This window comes from Toxotes jaculatrix, chromosome 6, assembly GCF_017976425.1.
Source record: "Toxotes jaculatrix isolate fToxJac2 chromosome 6, fToxJac2.pri, whole genome shotgun sequence".
NCBI classification, from domain to species: Eukaryota; Metazoa; Chordata; class Actinopteri; family Toxotidae; genus Toxotes; species Toxotes jaculatrix.
This window is the reverse complement of record NC_054399.1, coordinates 27358031-27375736: the sequence shown is the minus strand read 5'-3', so window position 1 is coordinate 27375736 and position 17706 is coordinate 27358031. Positions and strand designations below refer to the sequence as shown.

Sequence of the window (17706 nt, the reverse complement as noted above, 5' to 3'; positions counted from 1 at the left end):
CAACTGATTTAATGTCGTACAGCTTTATGATTCAAACCCTGACACGGAGGACGCTGGTGTGTTGACCTCTAATTTGCATTTCTCTCTCACATTTGTCTTTTACACACACACACACACACACACACACATACACATATATATATATATATGTATGTATATTTTCAGTTCTTCTTCTACAGAGAACAGAGATACCAAAGAAGAATAGCTCTGTGTCTTGCAGGGTGTCACATACTGTATTTGTAATGTGTAAATGAATGTAGCTCAGGCCAAATCATGCATGTGATGTCCTTGGTTGATAAAGTGGATTCCAATTATAGCGGGGCACTGGGAAATACAATTTTCCTGCAGTGCAGCGAGAGGTGTACTTCCTGTGAGATTGATACAGTCTAGGTGTTTAATAAAAGGATCAATACATCAATAATTTCAGCTGTGATTTTTTACAGAGTAGTTGGTTAGCACACTGAGCTGCAGCCATGTTAAACTCCAATAAAAATCCAAGTGGAAGCCATGCTAAATCCTCTACCTGCTGAGACAAAGGCCATGTTAGTGACACTGTTTGCATCAAGATGACACTTCACCCTGAGAGCAGAGCCAGACAGACACTCTCTATGATTTGGACAGTGCTTCTCAGACTGTCCCAATCAAAATCCAAAGGCACAAGACTGAAATCTGTTGAAAACAAGCAGAAGTGTTGGCACAAAAAATGGACACAATGTGTTTTCTTATCGTTCCCGTGGTACACATTTGTTTTGAAAATTGCTGTCAGTTTGTATCGAGCCAAGTAACGATTCAAATTGTGCCTGGATTGTCCAGCTTTGACATCAACACAACAACTCACCAGATCCTGGTGGAAGAAAAAATAACTTACCTGTAAAGGGGTGTGATGAAAAATTATGAATAAGAAATGTATTTCTGTATTTTTACTTTGTACTGTCACTGTTATATAGGACAAAATGACAAAATGTTGTAAAAAAAAAAGAGAGAGAAAAGGAGGCAGCTGGTGTGCAAAATCTATAAATTCAAGACATTCAGAAGACGGTAGAATAGGAGCCGATTCAGTAGCAGCAGTAAAAGCAGACTGACAAAGGCAAAGCAGATAGAAAAGCAAAATGACCAGATAAAAATCACATACAACAATACAACTATACAAAACAAATACAAAATAGATTTTTTTTCTGTTGAAGAGAGTTTTAAGTAGAGATTTAAAAGTCCAATGTTCCATGGTGTTAGCTTGAAGTTTGACAAAATAATCTTTACCAAGGCCACTACGTAAAACATGGCCACCACAAGAGCAGATGGTTCCCATTTCTAATACTTACTTCATCCTTTTTTAACTCATGTAAGATTTTATAAATAATATCCCAACAGCATATGTTAATATTGTCAACAAGACTGTAGGGAAAATATCTTATATATAAGCATTCTTTTGTATGTGTCAGTATATCGAACATGTAAACGTTGCAAATCTTTTATTGGAAATACAGGCAGTCTTCATCACAACAAGGTATGTGAAGCTTTGATGCAGCTACATGGAACATTGGCCTGCTATTGACTAATTTAGTACTTAATGGAGGGCATTGTGGGCAGACAGTGTTACAGTCCCTTTTTCATTTAGCAGTCAGCACCTAGGAATCACACAGAAAACTTTCCATTTAGCTTCTTTATACAAAATTGAAGTCCAACTTCTGACCATGAAATTTATTCTCAAAGTCAAAGTTGAGCACCATTCAGACCTTTTCTTCAAGGATTCAAGGGGGTTTATTGTCATTTCTATTAAACATTTACATGTGAATAAAAGGGCCCTGTAAAGCCAACAAGAACAAGTAATATCAATAGATACACCTAAATATTATAAATACAACAACAAGAAAGTAGCAATAAACATCATCTCTGGTCAGCCTACTTACAGCTCATGAAGAAGCTAACAATGAAATCAAGATTATTTAGTTTTTAATTTCTACAGTCAAGAATGAACTTTCATACTCAGCTCTTACCTTTTATTAAAAAAAAAAAAAAATCCATTACGATGTGGCTTAATTCAAATCTCTTTTTGCTGTGTTTCTACAGATGACAGCAGAAGCAATTCTCCGCCTGGTCAGTGATCCTGTGCTGCCGTTCTACCCTCTGGACATTGCCCTGGATGTACAAAACAAACTGAAAGGTAACACCGCTGATGGTACTGGATAATGGTAGTGATGATGCTGATGATAATGTGTAGTGTTACGGGGGTCTGGTGGTGTAGGTGGTGAACATAGTGGAGTATTCAGCAGCTCAAGAGCCAGACATTTCTCTTAGGGATTGGCGGAGACCAAAGCAGAGCTAAAACAGAGAGTGAACGTTAGACTCACATTTGCCAGGTCAACAGAAACATGACTCTTTTTTAGGTCATAATCAGTTAAACAGCTTGTTGTGCTGCTCCCAAATGGACAAATCAACAGAATTGAGAACAAGAGCTAAGATTAAACACAATAATGATAACATTGAGCTGACTGAAATTATTGCTGAGATGTTGAGACACGGTGGCACTGCTAGAAATAAATCAGATGGAGCAAGAAACACAACCATTAGAAGGTCATTCAGGCTGAAAACAAACCAACAGTGTTTGTTTAGCTATCACTTTACATGGAGGTAAAACCAGAAATGAATGGACCCAAAATGCTGTATTTACAACCTGTGTGACACCTGACACCTTGTGGTTTTTGACCTGTAAAGGTTTTTTTTTATCGTCACCATTTCCCCCCTTTTTCACAGCAGAAATTTGACTTGTCGTCAACATGCATAGTACCAGAACACCTGAAGCAGCTCACCTAAATGGAATATAGCTGTTAATGTTATCAATTACACCTTTCCCCGCTATGACATGTTGAACCACTTGCTGTGAAAACTTAAAGCTTAGCAAATAAAAACACTAGAGCCAGAGGACACAGTTCAGAATAATAAAAACCGAAGTTGCAAATAACTGCAGCGTTCCTTTACTTCAAGGCAAAGTCGAGAAATTGGAGGATCATTTAGCTGATGCTTTTTATTTTCTGATAAAATAGAAATTGGAAGCACAGAAGCCCTGCAGTTTACTTTGCAGCCATTCATGATAAAAATGGGTAGATTGTGCAGCTGTGTGTTCTTATGTAGGCTTTGGGTTTTGCTGAAGTGTACAGCCTACAATCACAATGATGGATATCAACACATTGGCCAACGTGTTGCATAAAGTAAATGGAAAGATGTGAACAGATGCATTTTTGAAAGTTATTTGATTGTGCACTGTACTGCTAACAATAAGAGTCTTAGATCCTAGATAGAGCACTGCAGTACACAGTATAGTGTGTGTGTGTGTGTGTGTGTGTGTGTGTGTGTTTTTGTTTTCAGTGGTTGATGTCTCGCAGTCTTTTATGCAGAGGCATAACTCATCTCCACTGTCCAGCCAGCTTCAGCATCAATCCCTAATACACACTTCAACAAACATGAATAGTCGTACACACAGAAGGCAAAATGATGACATGCCAAGCATACACACACACACACCTACCTACATGTTTAAGAAACCCACAAGTGTACATTAATGCTCACAGTTGCAAAAAACACTTTCGTGGAATGTGTTTGGACACACACACACAGACACACACACACACACGTCTTTCTTTCTCACAAGAATGATTTAGTGTTGGTTCATCTGTTGAGCTGAACAGATCAATTTCTCCTCTCAATTTCCACAGCGAAATGACCTTCATTCCTGCATTTGTAAAATTCAAACCAAGTGTTCGGCATCTTTCTTCTTTCTCCTGTAACCCTGAGCATTCACATCCAGCCCTGAGAGCTTCTCTTCTGCTGCTTTCCTTTTCTTAAATCTCCTCATTTTTTTTATCTCTGTCACTCCTCTGTTCCTTCTCTTCTTATTTTTCCTCCTGTATCGTTCTCGGCTCTGCATTGAATTTTGATCTGTTGTCTAGTCAGTTGTTGGTGTAGAAACTGAAATCTGTCTGAAATTTTCAATTAGATTTCTCTCCGTATGATGAGTAACATTTTGTGTGCACTTGCATCATGTGATCATGTGATACCTGGGAAAATATACAGAGAAACATCTAAATGGCATGAACTTATGTAAAAGGCCCTAACAACTTGAAAGCAGTGGAATGTTATCTCTAAACTGCTCACAGATGGGGCATGCTATCCCAGCATGCACTGGGTAAGAAGTGTGGTACACCCCAGACAGGTAGCCTATCACAGTGCCACCTATGGGCAATTTAGAATCAACGCTTTAACTAAGCTAACCTGACAGTGCGAATAAACCTATGCAGAAACAAATTGGTGGAGGTGGATTTGAACCCAGGACATTGCAGCTGTGAGGCCACGGTGCTAACTGCTGAACTACTGTGCTGCTCAGAGGTACAGAAGCACAAACACTGCAACACAGTTTCATGGACTGTCGTCAGACCTCACCAAAATCCAGTGGTGGAATGTAACAAAGTATTTGTACTTTACAATTTAAATTTAAAAGTAAGTACTTAGTACTTTTACTTAAGTAAGATTCTTGATGCAGTACTTCCACTTTCACTTGAGTATATTTTTTGCGGGATATTTGTACTTTTACTTAAGCACTAAGCTTTAGTACTTCCTCCACCACTGCCAAAATCACAACATGACACCAGGATTACACAGCTGGGGATCTTCATTAATCATTTAAACATTCTGACTCATCTCTGGGATCTAACTGTAATTAACTGTCCTCCGTTGCTCTCATGCAGCCCGTCCGTCTCTTTTTGTCTATTTCCAGTTTTGTCTTCTGACTTCTGGTTGTTTCTGCTGGCGACAACAGCTACAGGTCATAATGTATCTGTTGGTTGTGGATGTTGTTGCTGTCATATATAAAGTAACGGCATAAACCATGTAAATGATCCAACTGAAACTAACATATATAATTAGTTAAATAAAGAAAATGTATATTTTCAACAGATAGTAATAATGGACTTCTATGGATTTGAGAAACTATATAAGCCACGTAAATATTGGCTGCAGTAGGCCTACAGTGGCATTTAAGCTAAATCAGACATTGATTCAAAACAATTACATATTAAATTTAGGAAAATGGTCCATAGTGTGTGAGTTACCTAAAGTGGTTTACATATTTATCACCCAAAGTGTGCAGCTTGCATAGTAAGAAGAATGCAGCACTTTAGTCAAGGTCTGCATTGAACACCATGTAAATTTCCATCGCCGAATATTCAGCAGTTAACATGCTGTACAACCTCTTAGGCCTTCCGAGCCAAAATCCGCTTATTCAGTCACACTCTCAGAGCGTATAAAGGCTCTGTCCTTGAATATTAAGATGACCTTTGAAGGAGGATGCACAACATAGGCTTTGATACATTTAGCCTGCATGCTGTCTTCACTGACAAACTCAGAATATCCCAAATGCAGTGTTATTTTTTCATGCAAAAAAAAAAAAATCTTCAAGTACAGGAGCTCACAAACAGAGCCAGATTCATGAATAGTTAATCAATTCAGTATTTAAGTTGGTCTGTTCCAGATTAGTTGTGGATTTACCAGGAGAAAGAGGTGGCACAAAATTAATTCTTCATGCTTAAATAGAATAAATCTATACACCAACGTCTATCAGTCATTTACATGCTAAGATCAGCGGCTGAAAGGGATGGAGACAGAGAGGAACGCACTCCACCACATGTACTGTAGTTTCAACTTCAAGTCTCATTCATTCTACCACTGAGGCAATCGCTCAGTGGCTCAGGATCACTGGCTCTGTCTAAGCATGTAAGCACCGTCCCATTAAGGCGTAGATCGAGTGGTTATGCTTCCCAGTCTGAGACTAATGGACAGATTATGACCTCAGAGAGAGAGAGAGAGATGACTGATTATTATACCTGTGTGTAGCCTCTGTCTGTCTTCACTTTGTACCCCCATGTCTGTTCCTGCTTTCTCCCCTCGATCAATTCAGTTCAAATGCACTGTATTAGCATAAAAGCTACACCTTCTTGGCAACTTGAGTTGAAGGATGGTGTCATTTCATCAGAGCTAAAAGGCCTCATCATCCAGCCAAAACACAAATGACAAAGCAGAATTACACCATCAATTAGCAATATGATATAATACAACCTCACTCAGTGTCTCTGTTGGATCTGTGTGTCTACTGTTTAGCTTTTGTTGATTCAATTGCTGCTCCCATTTCTTATTTATTTATGTTTATTCTTTGCACCAACAGTGCAAGTTTCCTCGTATGTGAAAACTTCAGCAATAAACTCAGTTCTGATTCTGGAGATCTAGGTTACTGATCTACTGTATGAAGATCAAATTAGTTTATTATTCTTAGACATGACTGCCCTGACCTCCTTGCTCCACTGGCTATCACTGGCTGCCAAAATTTAATGCGAACCACTGATTTTGGCAAATGAGGTGGGGAAGAACAGTTTCAGACTTTTAGTAGCACTACATTCGAGCTCATTTCACAGGCCCAGAATTTAGAAGAATACAACCACTGGTTAACCATCGTTCTCTTCTGTGAGAGTATGACAATCAAACTGCCAATTTCATTCATTATCTGCCGCTTATCCGGGGCCGGGTCACGGGGGCAGCAGTCTAAGCAGGGACGCCCAGACTTCCCTCTCCCTGGCCACTTCCTCCAGCTCTTCCGGGGGAACCCTGAGGCGTTCCCAGGCCAGCCGAGAGACATAGTCCCTCCAGCGTGTCCTGGGTGTTCCTCCTCCCGGTGAGACATGCCCGGAATACCTCCCTAGGGAGGCGTCCAGGGGGCATCCTGAATAGATGCCAGAGCCACCTCAACTGGCCCCTCTCGATGTGGAGGAGCAGCGGCTGCACTCCAAGCTCCTCCCGGATGACAGAGCTCCTCACCCTATCTCTAAGGGAGCGCCCAGCCACCCTGTGGAGGAAACTCATCTCGCTTGTAACCGAGATCTTGTCCTTTCGGTCATGACCCAAAGCTCATGTCCATAGGTGAGAGTAGGAACGTAGATCGACCGGTAAATTGAGAGCTTCGCCTTTCGGCTCAGCTCCTTCTTCACCACGACGGACCGGTACATCGACCGCATTACTGCGGAAGCTGCACCGATCCGCCTGTCAATCTCACGCTCCGTCCTTCCCCCACTCGTGAACAAGACCCCAAGATACTTAAACTACTCCACTTGAGGAAGGAACTCTCCTCCAACCCAGAGAGGGCAAGCCACCCTTTTCCGGTCAAGAACCATGGCCTCGGACTTGGAGGTGCTGATTCTCATCCCAGTTGCTTCACACTCGGCTGCAAACCGCCCCAGTACATGCTGAAGGTCTTGGTTTGATGGAGCCAACAGGACAACATCATCCGCAAAAAGCAGGGATGAAATCCTGTGGTCCCCAAACCGGACTCCCTCCGGCCCCTGGCTGCACCTAGAAATCCTGTCCATAAAAATTATGAACAGAACCGGTGACAAAGGGCAGCCCTGCCAGAGTCCAACATGCACTGGAAACAGGTCTGACTTACTGCCGGCAATGCAAACCAAGCTCCTGCTCCGGTCGTACAGAGACCTGACAGCCCTTAGCAGAGGGCCCGGGACTCCATACTCCCAGAGCACCCTCCACAGGACCCCACGAGGCACACGGTCGAACGCTTTCTCCAGATCCACAAAACACATGTGGACTGGTTGGGCGAACTCCCATGAACCCTCGAGCACCCTATAGAGAGTATAGAGCTGGTCCAGTGTTCCACGACCAGGACGAAAACCGCATTGTTCCTCCTGGATCCGAGGTTCGACTATCGGCCGAATCCTCCTCTCCAGCACCCTGGCATAGACTTTCCCAGGGAGGCTGAGAAGTGTGATCCCCCTATAGTTGGAGCACACTCTCCAGTCCCCCTTCTTGAAAAGAGGGACCACCACCCCTGTCTGCCACTCCAGGGGTACTGTCCCCGACTGCCACGCGATGTTACAGAGGCGTGTCAACCAAGACAGCCCTGTAACATCCAGAGACTTGAGGTACTCGGGACGGACCTCGTCCACCCCCGGTGCCTTGCGACCAAGGAGCTTTTTGACCACCTCAGTGACTTCAGCTTGGGTGATGGACGAGTCCGCCACCGAACCCCCATCCCCTGTTTCCTCAACGGAAATCGTAACAGCGGGATTGAGGAGATCCTCAAAGTACTCTTTCCACCGTCCAATAATGTCCCCAGTCAAGGTCAACAGCTCTCCGCCTCCACTGTAAATAGTGTTGGTAGAGTACTGCTTCCCTCTCCTGAGGCGCCGGACGGTTTGCCAGAATCTCCTTGAGGCCGACCGATAGTCCTCCTCCATGGCCTCACCTGTCAGCTGCCTCGGGAGCCCCACAAGCCAACCAGGCCCGATAGGACTCCTTCTTCAGCTTGACGGCATCCCTTACTTCCGATGTCCACCACCGGGTTCGGGGATTACCGCCACGACAGGCACCGGAGACCTTATGACCACAGCTCCGGACGGCCGCATCAACAATAGATGCAGAGAACATGGTCCACTCAGACTCAATGTCCCCAGCCTCTCTCGGTATCTGGTTGAAGCTCTCCCGGAGGTGGGAGTTGAAGACCCCCCTGACAGAGGGCTCAGCCAGACGTTCCCAACAGACCCTCACAATACGTTTGGGCCTACTGAGCCTGTCAGGCCTCCTCCCCCGCCAGCGGATCCAACTCACCACCAGGTGGTGATCAGTTGACAGCTCAGCCCCTCTCTTTACCCGAGTGTCCAAGACATACGGCCGAAGGTCAAACGACACAACCACAAAGTCGATCATTGACCTTCGGCCTAGGGTGTCCTGGTGCCATGTGCACTGATGGACACCCTTATGCTTGAACATGGTGTTCATTATGGACAAACTGCGACTAGCACAGAAGTCCAACAACAGAACACCATTCGGGTTCTGATCGGGGAGGCCGTTCCTCCCAATCACACCCCTCCAGGTGTCACTGTCGCTGCCCACGTGGGCGTTGAAGTCCCCCAGCAGAATGACAGAGTCCCCGGTTGGAGCACCATCCAGTACCCCTCCCAGGGACTCCAAGAAGGTCTGGTACTCCACACTGCTGTTTGGCCCATAGGCCGAGACAACAGTAAGAGACCTCTCCCCAACCCGAAGGCGCAGGGAGGCGACCCTCTCATTCACCGGGGAAAACTCCAACACATGGCATCTGAGCTGGGGAGCTATAAGCAAGCCCACACCAGCCCAGTCCAGCCTCTCTCAAGGAGTTGGGTTCCAGAGCCCAAGCTGTGCGTGGAGGTGAGCCCGACTATTTCTAGTCGGTACCTCTCAACCTCCCGCACAAGCTCAGGCTCCTTCCCCCCCAGTGAGGTGACATTCCATGTCCCGAGAGCCAGTTTCTGTGCCCTGAGATCGGGTCGCCGAGGCCCCTGCCTTCGACCACCGCTCAATTCACACTGCACCGGCCCCCCACGTTTCCTCCCGCAGGTGGTGGGTCCACGGGAGGACAATTTTTTTTTGTTTTGTTTTTCACTTGACTCATTCAACTCAGTGATTGTGTTCATCATAGGCAATTTATTTTGGTCCTAACCAATCAGCAGCGACTGATGTGTCTGGCTCGCGTCATTTAAGTCAACATGGGAGCATGGCTAGCAGATGCTAGAAATGGTTTTTCTGGACAGTCAAATAACTTTGAGAGTTAACAACCTGTGCAGCAGCACTGATTTCATACATGCATGTCGTTGTTTTTCCTGCCATGGATGTAGGTGGGTAAACAGCTATACAGGAAAATGACACTGACCATTTTGAATAACACCAGATCTATTTGAATCTCTGAACAAATTGGATATGTGGGTGGCAATTCAGAGGTCTGGAACAAGGCGAGGGACAACCTGTTCATTGATCCACTCCAAGAAAATGCAACAGATTAGTAATTTTACGTCGTTATAATCAAAATGCTTTACATACCAATGTTTTGTATTTACATCATAAAGTTTAAAACATGTAAAGGAGAATAAGTGAAGGATTTCTTTTTCCACTCACCCCCAGTGCAAATACACTGAGAGTGGAGAGGAAATATCTGCATATTCATACATTCTAGGTTTTCAATGGAAGCAGATGTAGTTGTAAAAACATTTAAGTAATTCAACTTTCTTGTGAGGAGAGATCCTCTACAAGTGGGGACTTTAACAGTTTGCCTAAACAGATGAGAAAATATTGGGACATTGGCAAAAAAAAGTAAGAATGGAATAATAAATTAAAGAAATGTAGTGTGTGCAACAGTGTGGGCTTACAGCTACAGAGACTCTGAATCTGCTTGGTGAAACACTATTTAGTTTGACAAAATAATCTCCCCACAAGGTCCATTAGAAGCTTTTGTGGAGGTTTCGATCATATCACGCTATCTTCCTCTGCAGAATCTGCTCGTGGCATTGTAGATGTTCAAATTTCCCAGCCGTTTCCACTTTACTTCTCACCCGTGTTGCCTTAAAAGTTTAGATTGAATCTAAGTTTGCATCATTTACTCTGCAAACTCCATCTGCTGAGGAAGATAGTGAGATATGATTGAAAGCTCCAGGACAGCTTCTAATGGACCTTGTTGCAAGATTATTTGGCGAGCTGCTGTTTTCAAGATCAAGTACAAACTTTCAGTCTTCAAGTTTAGTTTAGTTGTTGCCAAACTGGCATCGACATGTGGTATAGGGTGTAGCGCTGTGAGCTGCTACAGTAATGTCATCTATTTATCTATGATATGAAAGCGCTCACAGGATATTACATGAGTGTTTTATGTTTACACACCATTTTCATGCAAGGATTGTCTTTTCTTTACATTAGGAGATATTTCAGGGTCTTGGAAAATAAGACAAAAAGATTAAATAAATCTCCTGAATTGCGAATCTTTACCAGAAGATGTGATGGGACCAGAGTAGTGCAGCTCTCATAATTGGCTTCGTGTTTCGAAATGAGGTCACAAAGGAACTGACTTTTTTTTTTTTTCTAATTACATCTGCTTTATAACACACAATTGGACATCATGTTCCTACACTCCATTCCCAGGTGTCATTTTCCTTATGCTTACATTTAGTTTTACTATTTCCATCAGCTGTGTGTAATCAGCAAGAGGCTGCTTGTGACAGATTTTGGGTTCTTTATTGTGGTTATTAAATTGGTATTAAATTTAATTCCAGGTGGCATTATAAACGTCTTAAAGTTATAAATTTGACTTCGTGAAACGTGCAGATACTCTCAATGCTTTATACCAAGCAGTTTCTGTTCAACCAGAAAACAGGTGGGGGAGAGCTTTTATCTCCGCTGGTTAAAAATACAGAGAGGCAGCAGATGGAGCAAAAGAAGAGGAGGAGGAATAGGACAATGAAATAAATACTTTTTGATGTGTGTGTGTGGTAACAGATAGCGAGGCATGATAAATAATTCCTGGTGTGTGTTAGGGCGGCGTGTGGTTTAGTTAATGGCAGTGGTTGCAGGGTGAGAAAGCTGGCATGCAGATAGTAGAATCTGAACACCTTATAATTTCAACTGAGACACGAGGACAAAAATGTGTGAGGAAAAGCAGGATGAGCCACTGATTGTGGAAGAATCTGTCAGCACTGAAAATTACCATTTTAGAGTTTTCTTTTAATAATGTCTTCAATGTTCCTTGACATCCTCCAGTTCAGGGAACTGGATAATTTAACAACAGAATGGGTTTAACCACCAGACCAGTCTGTTAAGAAGTGACTAACATACAGCCATACAATGTGCACTGCTCCTTTTAAAATAACTGAACGTATTGTGTTATTGTTCATTTGGGATGTTATTTATATGTAGCTGTCAGAGACTGTGGCTTTGAGGACATTTTACATATGGTTTGTTGAAAGTTCTGTAGCTGTTTTTACCAAAGTGAGAGATATCATAGCTGTTAGATATTATTGATATCTACCCCATGTACACTAATGTGGCTTGTGGAAAAAAGCTTGGCGGGCCTAGTGGGCCTATTTAGAGCTGCTAAGCTGTAATTGTACAAATGCTGTTCAGAGAAGGTGGTAAAGGTAGCAATTGGTAAATTGTTGAGCAAACTAAATAAAAAAATGTTTTATCTTTATTGAAATGAGAAGCTGCTCATATTTTACCCTAAAAGATGTACATTATGCTTAGGAAATGGACAGAAAACCAAACATGTAATAGCTTTGGGAAAAGTCTGAACACTGTGTGAAAACCTACTATGTCATTATGCTCATGCTGGATCAGAAACTAGTGAGGAGACAGAGCAGGATTTTGACTCTTGGCCACGTGTGCTCCACCAAAATACAGCCTATCAAACAACAGATCTCCTTATGAATGCTCTTTGTTGGTCAGACGTGTTTATTAAGTTAAAGACGCAAGGCAACATCAAGAGAAAAAGACCAACCACTGAAGCTGTAGCATTTATTTGAGGGGATGTGGAATGGCTGTGTGTGTGCGTGCGTGCGTGCGTGCGTGCGTGCGTGCGTGCGTGCGTGCGTGCGTGTGTGTGTCTGCTCTCTGGGTGTTTTAGCATCCCCCTGCGGCAGAGGACCAGTGATATTTAATGGATTCTTCACAGCCAGCATGAAGCACTGCAGTATTCATGACTGGCAGTCATGGAGGGGACTCAGATCAAACAGCCAGAGCTAATTGAAACCCCCAAAAACCTTTTGTTCAACTTTTTTAATCACAATTCTCCTTTCTTTTCTCTTTTCATATAAAACTGCCTGTGGTCTTGTCTGATCTGACATAAATCTCCATTAATTTACTGTAGTGATAGTGCTCAGCAGCAGGGCTGCCTTTGGTCCTCGACAGCACTACCACAGAAAGGTAGAGCAGGCTACTGCCAGTCCTGGGAATTGCTCATGTACACTGAGGAAATCAAAGTAAAGGTGTGTGTTCAGATGAACGGATTATTTCTTACATCTGCTGGACTCTGAAAACCTACTGTAAGATGTACATTATGGAGTTTTAATCAAACATCTCTCAGTGGCAAAGCCAAAGAATCACATTATGCTGGATAATTAGATTGAAGTCCAGAGGTATAGATAGGAGAGACCTATTATGAAGTCCCAACTTCAGAATCAGAATTAAAAACAGCTTTATTGACCAAGTATGTTTATGCATACAAGTAATTAAACATACAAAGGACATACAAGAATGTATGAATGAATTTAATGCAGGAGGTGCAGTTGGTTCTGTGATGTCTGAGATGGAGCAGGTGAAGGGTGTAAATGTGGAGATGTCAAACGTACAGTAAAACACATTCAGGTCGTCAGCCAGTTGATGGTCTTCCACGATGTTGGGGGGAAACCAGGCAGCCGTAATGAGCTGTCGGGGATGGGCTCACCCAGCTAGCTTTCAGTGAAGCACAAGGCAGCCGAGCATGAAAACTCTGAGTTTGTCCCGTTGATGAGCTGGAGTTCATCTATTTTGTTGACTGGAGAACAGAAATTCTGTGAATGGACGTGACTGGTGTTCAAAATTCATCCTGTCTTAACTTCACCAGCAGATCGACAAGTTTTCTTCACCGCATCGCCTCCAAGTCTCACAGAGAGCTGATGCTCCTCCAAACAAAATCTCCACAAAACTTTCTGCATTTACGGAGATGGGTGAAAAATAGTGTGGAATGGACTGTGGGATGTAGCAGAAGTAGTTGTGTTGGAGATGGAAAAGGTGGAACAAATAAAAATGACAGAGCTGAGGACTGAGGCAGCCATCCATTATGGAAAACCAGAGTGTAAAAAATCTTATTTATCGACGGGTGGCAAATGAAACAAAGTATGTGTCATATTTAGTTAAACAGCTTCAATGATCCTTGACACAGATACACAAAATTGCTCTATGTCTGCTAGAGGGATCAGTAGCATTCTTCCAAATGTTTATAGAGAGCTGAAGAGACAGCAGAACTTCTGGGTTCCTGTTCCAGAAGAAAATCTCATTCAAAATCCCACTGATGTTTGTAACATTGCTGATAACTAATCGCAGCCTTAGAAGAGAACTTTCCTCAATAGTATGTCATTGCTTTTTATGTTTTTATAATAGTGGTAATCTTATCTAATCTAAAAAATGCTATAATCTAACTGTATTTCAGTATTTTTGTTTTGTTAACATGCTTTAACATACATCATTACCCATAAGCCTTAGAAGTTTGCAGGCCAAACACCACAGCTCCACAAACCAAGTCCATGAGTGAGTCGTGGGGTCGTGGCAGAGATCACAACTATAAATTTGTTCTCATGCAGCCATTCTTATAGTCCTTTCATGGGGGCTTTGCCTGCAGGTTTCAGTTTCAAACAGCAGCTTCTGTGGTGGATGCTGATTTGTCTCAGAACGTGGAAAGTGAAACCCTAGTAGAACAGAGGTTAGCCAGGGCATGGCACCATGACTCTGGCTCTCTAGTCCTTCATTTGGTGTTCTGATGATCGCATCTGAAATGGGCAGAGAGGAATTTACCTGCATGTCTTTGCAGATTATGTTGTAAAAGCTTTGGGGCTCTGCTTTGCAGGGCTAGTTGGCTAACACCCTGGGTCAGCAATAAATAGCTCTCCAAGCTAGCAGTCTCCTGTCAGCTGCTTTCTGGGCATGGGTTTGGTACTTACTAATATTCCAAGATTGCAGATAACATACAGTATGGACAAGTAGGAAGAGTTTTCCTGAGAATTTTACAATCCAACTGAGCATCAGTGATATCAGTGAGGTGAGGTACCAGTAACAGACCGAAGGCAGTAAGAGCTGTGCAGAAGAGACTTGACTTCATGATGGATTAAAAAGTCATTGTCATTCATGTTTTTTTTCCCTGTACATTTAGATTTGAGTGCCTTTCCAGCTTGCCAACTAGTTAGTTAGTGCTTGTGAAACTGTTTTCTTTGGCCTCACTTGCTCATGTTAATCCATTATTTAAGCCTCCAGGGTCATCTGCTTCTGAACAGTGTTTGTAAAACACTAAACTATACTTGACACTGCAGAAATTTCTCCTTAGATATTTAACTGTCAAGTGTCGGAGCAGGGGAGTCAAGTTTGTTTCAGAATTTCTCAAAAACATGGCCTGACCTTGACTTCAGTCGGTACTTTTCTTTGAACAGATTTTGAAAAGTACTTGAATGAATGTGAAGCAGTGAAACACTCAGGTCCCTGCTTGTAATCAGCAAAGTAGTGTTAAATATAAAGGTGGTTAAATTATGGCTGTCCAATCAGTGATCACCAAGGACATCACAGCCACCAATATGAAGAAAAGAAATAACTGAATGCACCATTTTCATTCAGTAAATAAAAGAAAGAGCTCTAGCATCAATAAACCCTGGTAACCTTTGAAGTATTTACTGCTCTGTGTGCTATCATTTCACATAATGATCAGCTGAAAAACATCCTTAAACTCCTCTTTACTATACAAAGCTGTGAAAGAGTGCAGTTAACAGTTTGCTCATAGAAAGAAGGAGCTCACTCTCTATCCTGGTGCTTTTGTGTTTCCTTACGTTTGTGTGTTAGTCATGTGATGAACTGGTGGTCCGTCCAAGGTGTTTCCATGAACATTTTTACACATCAAACATCCAGGAAAACAAAGCATAAATTAATAAATGATAAATAGTAATAAAATTATGACTGTGGTCGTTAAAGTCAGGTGTAGATAATTAGTTCTGAAATTTGTAAGGAGCAGGGATTCATGAAGAAACATGCTCTTTAATTGTACTTCGTGCCTCAAGACAGGGAACTATGCTTCTACTGTGCTTAAGTCTACATTACCAGTAATGGCAGAGATGAACCAGCATGCTGTATGTAGGGCTACAGTACAGCATTATAATTGCATTAAAAATAATTCCATGCTTGGGATGAAGGACATTAATATGCCAAAGCATCTGCTGCAAGGTATAGTAAAGCTATGTTTTTAAGTCCCCAGTCATACTCTCGACGCCCCATGAACAGCTACTGTAAACACAGATCTAAAGGAGAAGGAGAAAGATACAAAGAGAGACCCAGGGACCAGATGCATATTCACAAAAACCATGCATTTACAATTTCCCACCAATAAACTGCAATTTAGAAAAGTAGAACATGCAATCAGACCGTGTGCATCGCGCACATAGTTCAGATCAGGCGAGCATGTGATTTTCTAGAGCAAGTTCAGTGTGATTATGGTAAAGTGGAAATGGAAACGTATGGTGTGAGACTGAGTCTAACTTGTTGTGTTATTAAGGCTTAAGGTTTTAGTCAGTTTCAGTGTGTTACTAATTTTTGCTGCATACCTAGAAAATGAGTTTGTCAAATGCATGTCATGTGATCAGTTACGGTTCAGTACTTTGTGACGTGCATTACAATGTGACCACTTTTACTAATTACCTCTCTGACATTTGTTGACTATGATTGAAATGCAGCATCCGTACTGTGCCGGTGATAATTTATAATCATCTGATTATTGAATTATTGATTATTATTGCTGTAAATAGCACAGCTGTGCATAATCTTCATGTGTGAGAACAACATCTTTGAAACTGTTTGAAGTTCTCTCCTGTGCTACAAGGTGAACTGCACATCCCCTGTGAGACTGGAGGAAGTAGAGGTGGACTGTACTGTTTGGCAAATAGGTTGGTTAAGGAGGTGTTTACATCCATCTATGACTAACTTTGGGAATGGGAATGAGGCTTGTGCGTGTCAGAGAGATGCCGCAATGACCAGAATCAGAATCAGCTTCATAGTGTTAAGGAAAGGCAAATATGAACAGCTTTTTGATACAGGGTTGTTACACAGGGATTGTTCTCTGACACTGCATGGCTGATTTAATTGTTTATGAAAGTGGCAGCGTGAGGACAGAAACTGCTCTTGTGTCAGGTTGTTTAAGCCTACACTGTTCTAAAGCTCCTCTCAAAGGAGAGAAGCTGGATTAGGTTAGAATACATCCATAGTATAATGGTGAACTTCCCTGCCCATTTGTGGCTCTGTGACTACACCAGGGACCCAGCTGTTTGACCTTTGACCCTCTGCACACAGACTCATTTCCGTCCCGGGTGACGCTGATGACCACTGTGTCGTCTGCAAGTTTCAGGAGTTAAATAGAACAATCTCCTAAGGGTCTGATGTTGGAGCAGTGGGGGGATGATGTAGGATATATAAAACAGCAGCAGTGTTTGTGTAAAGCTGACAGGAAAATAATAATATGCACGCATATTTCTGTGTTTTTGTTCACTTTCAGTTATAAATCCATAGCTTTGGTGGTGAGTGTGTACTCTGTGGTTACAAATTATTGCACTCAACTGTTTGCTCTGGGATGGGGCTGCATCATGAAGTGGGATGAATGTCAGGAGTGAAACTTTCTGTTGACCGTGCTACGGTGTATTTTATGCTTTTTTCCATTTATAGCCTTTCCTTTCTCTGAACTGACGCATGGAAGCAGCTGTAAGTGGAGTCAGTTGTGCAGCATTTGTGATTTAGAACATAAAAGGAGAGTTAAACAGAGTTTCGGAAGTGGACGTGAATCCTTTTATCATCAATTGCTCCTGTGTTTAGCCCACTGTGGCATATTGATTTCTTTGGTTTTGCCAATTAGCCGCAACACCAAGTCACAGCCACCGCCTGAATCTGCTCAAAAGATAAAGGTGTTTTGGTCTGTACATATTTTCTTATAAGAACAGTACAATAAGAATTAGAGGCAGGAATTAAAGCTCAAAGAACTTACTTCAACATGAATGAAGAAGTAGAATCAGTGAAGCCTGAACACCATACCCAACCCCAACATTTATAAACATTCTGCAGCTGCTGGCATACAAAAAA

The 17706-nt window shown here is 42.4% G+C and overlaps 1 protein-coding gene across 1 annotated transcript in view; it reads left to right on the top strand.

Moving 5' to 3' along the window:
- LOC121182863 (inactive N-acetylated-alpha-linked acidic dipeptidase-like protein 2) overlaps positions 1 to 17706 on the top strand; it is a 301943-nt gene that overhangs the window by 265020 nt on the left and 19217 nt on the right. Inside the window, exon 15 of the mRNA XM_041039484.1 lies at positions 2068 to 2161. Coding sequence (XP_040895418.1) covers positions 2068 to 2161 — 94 coding nt within the window. The remainder of the gene's footprint in view (positions 1 to 2067; positions 2162 to 17706) is intronic.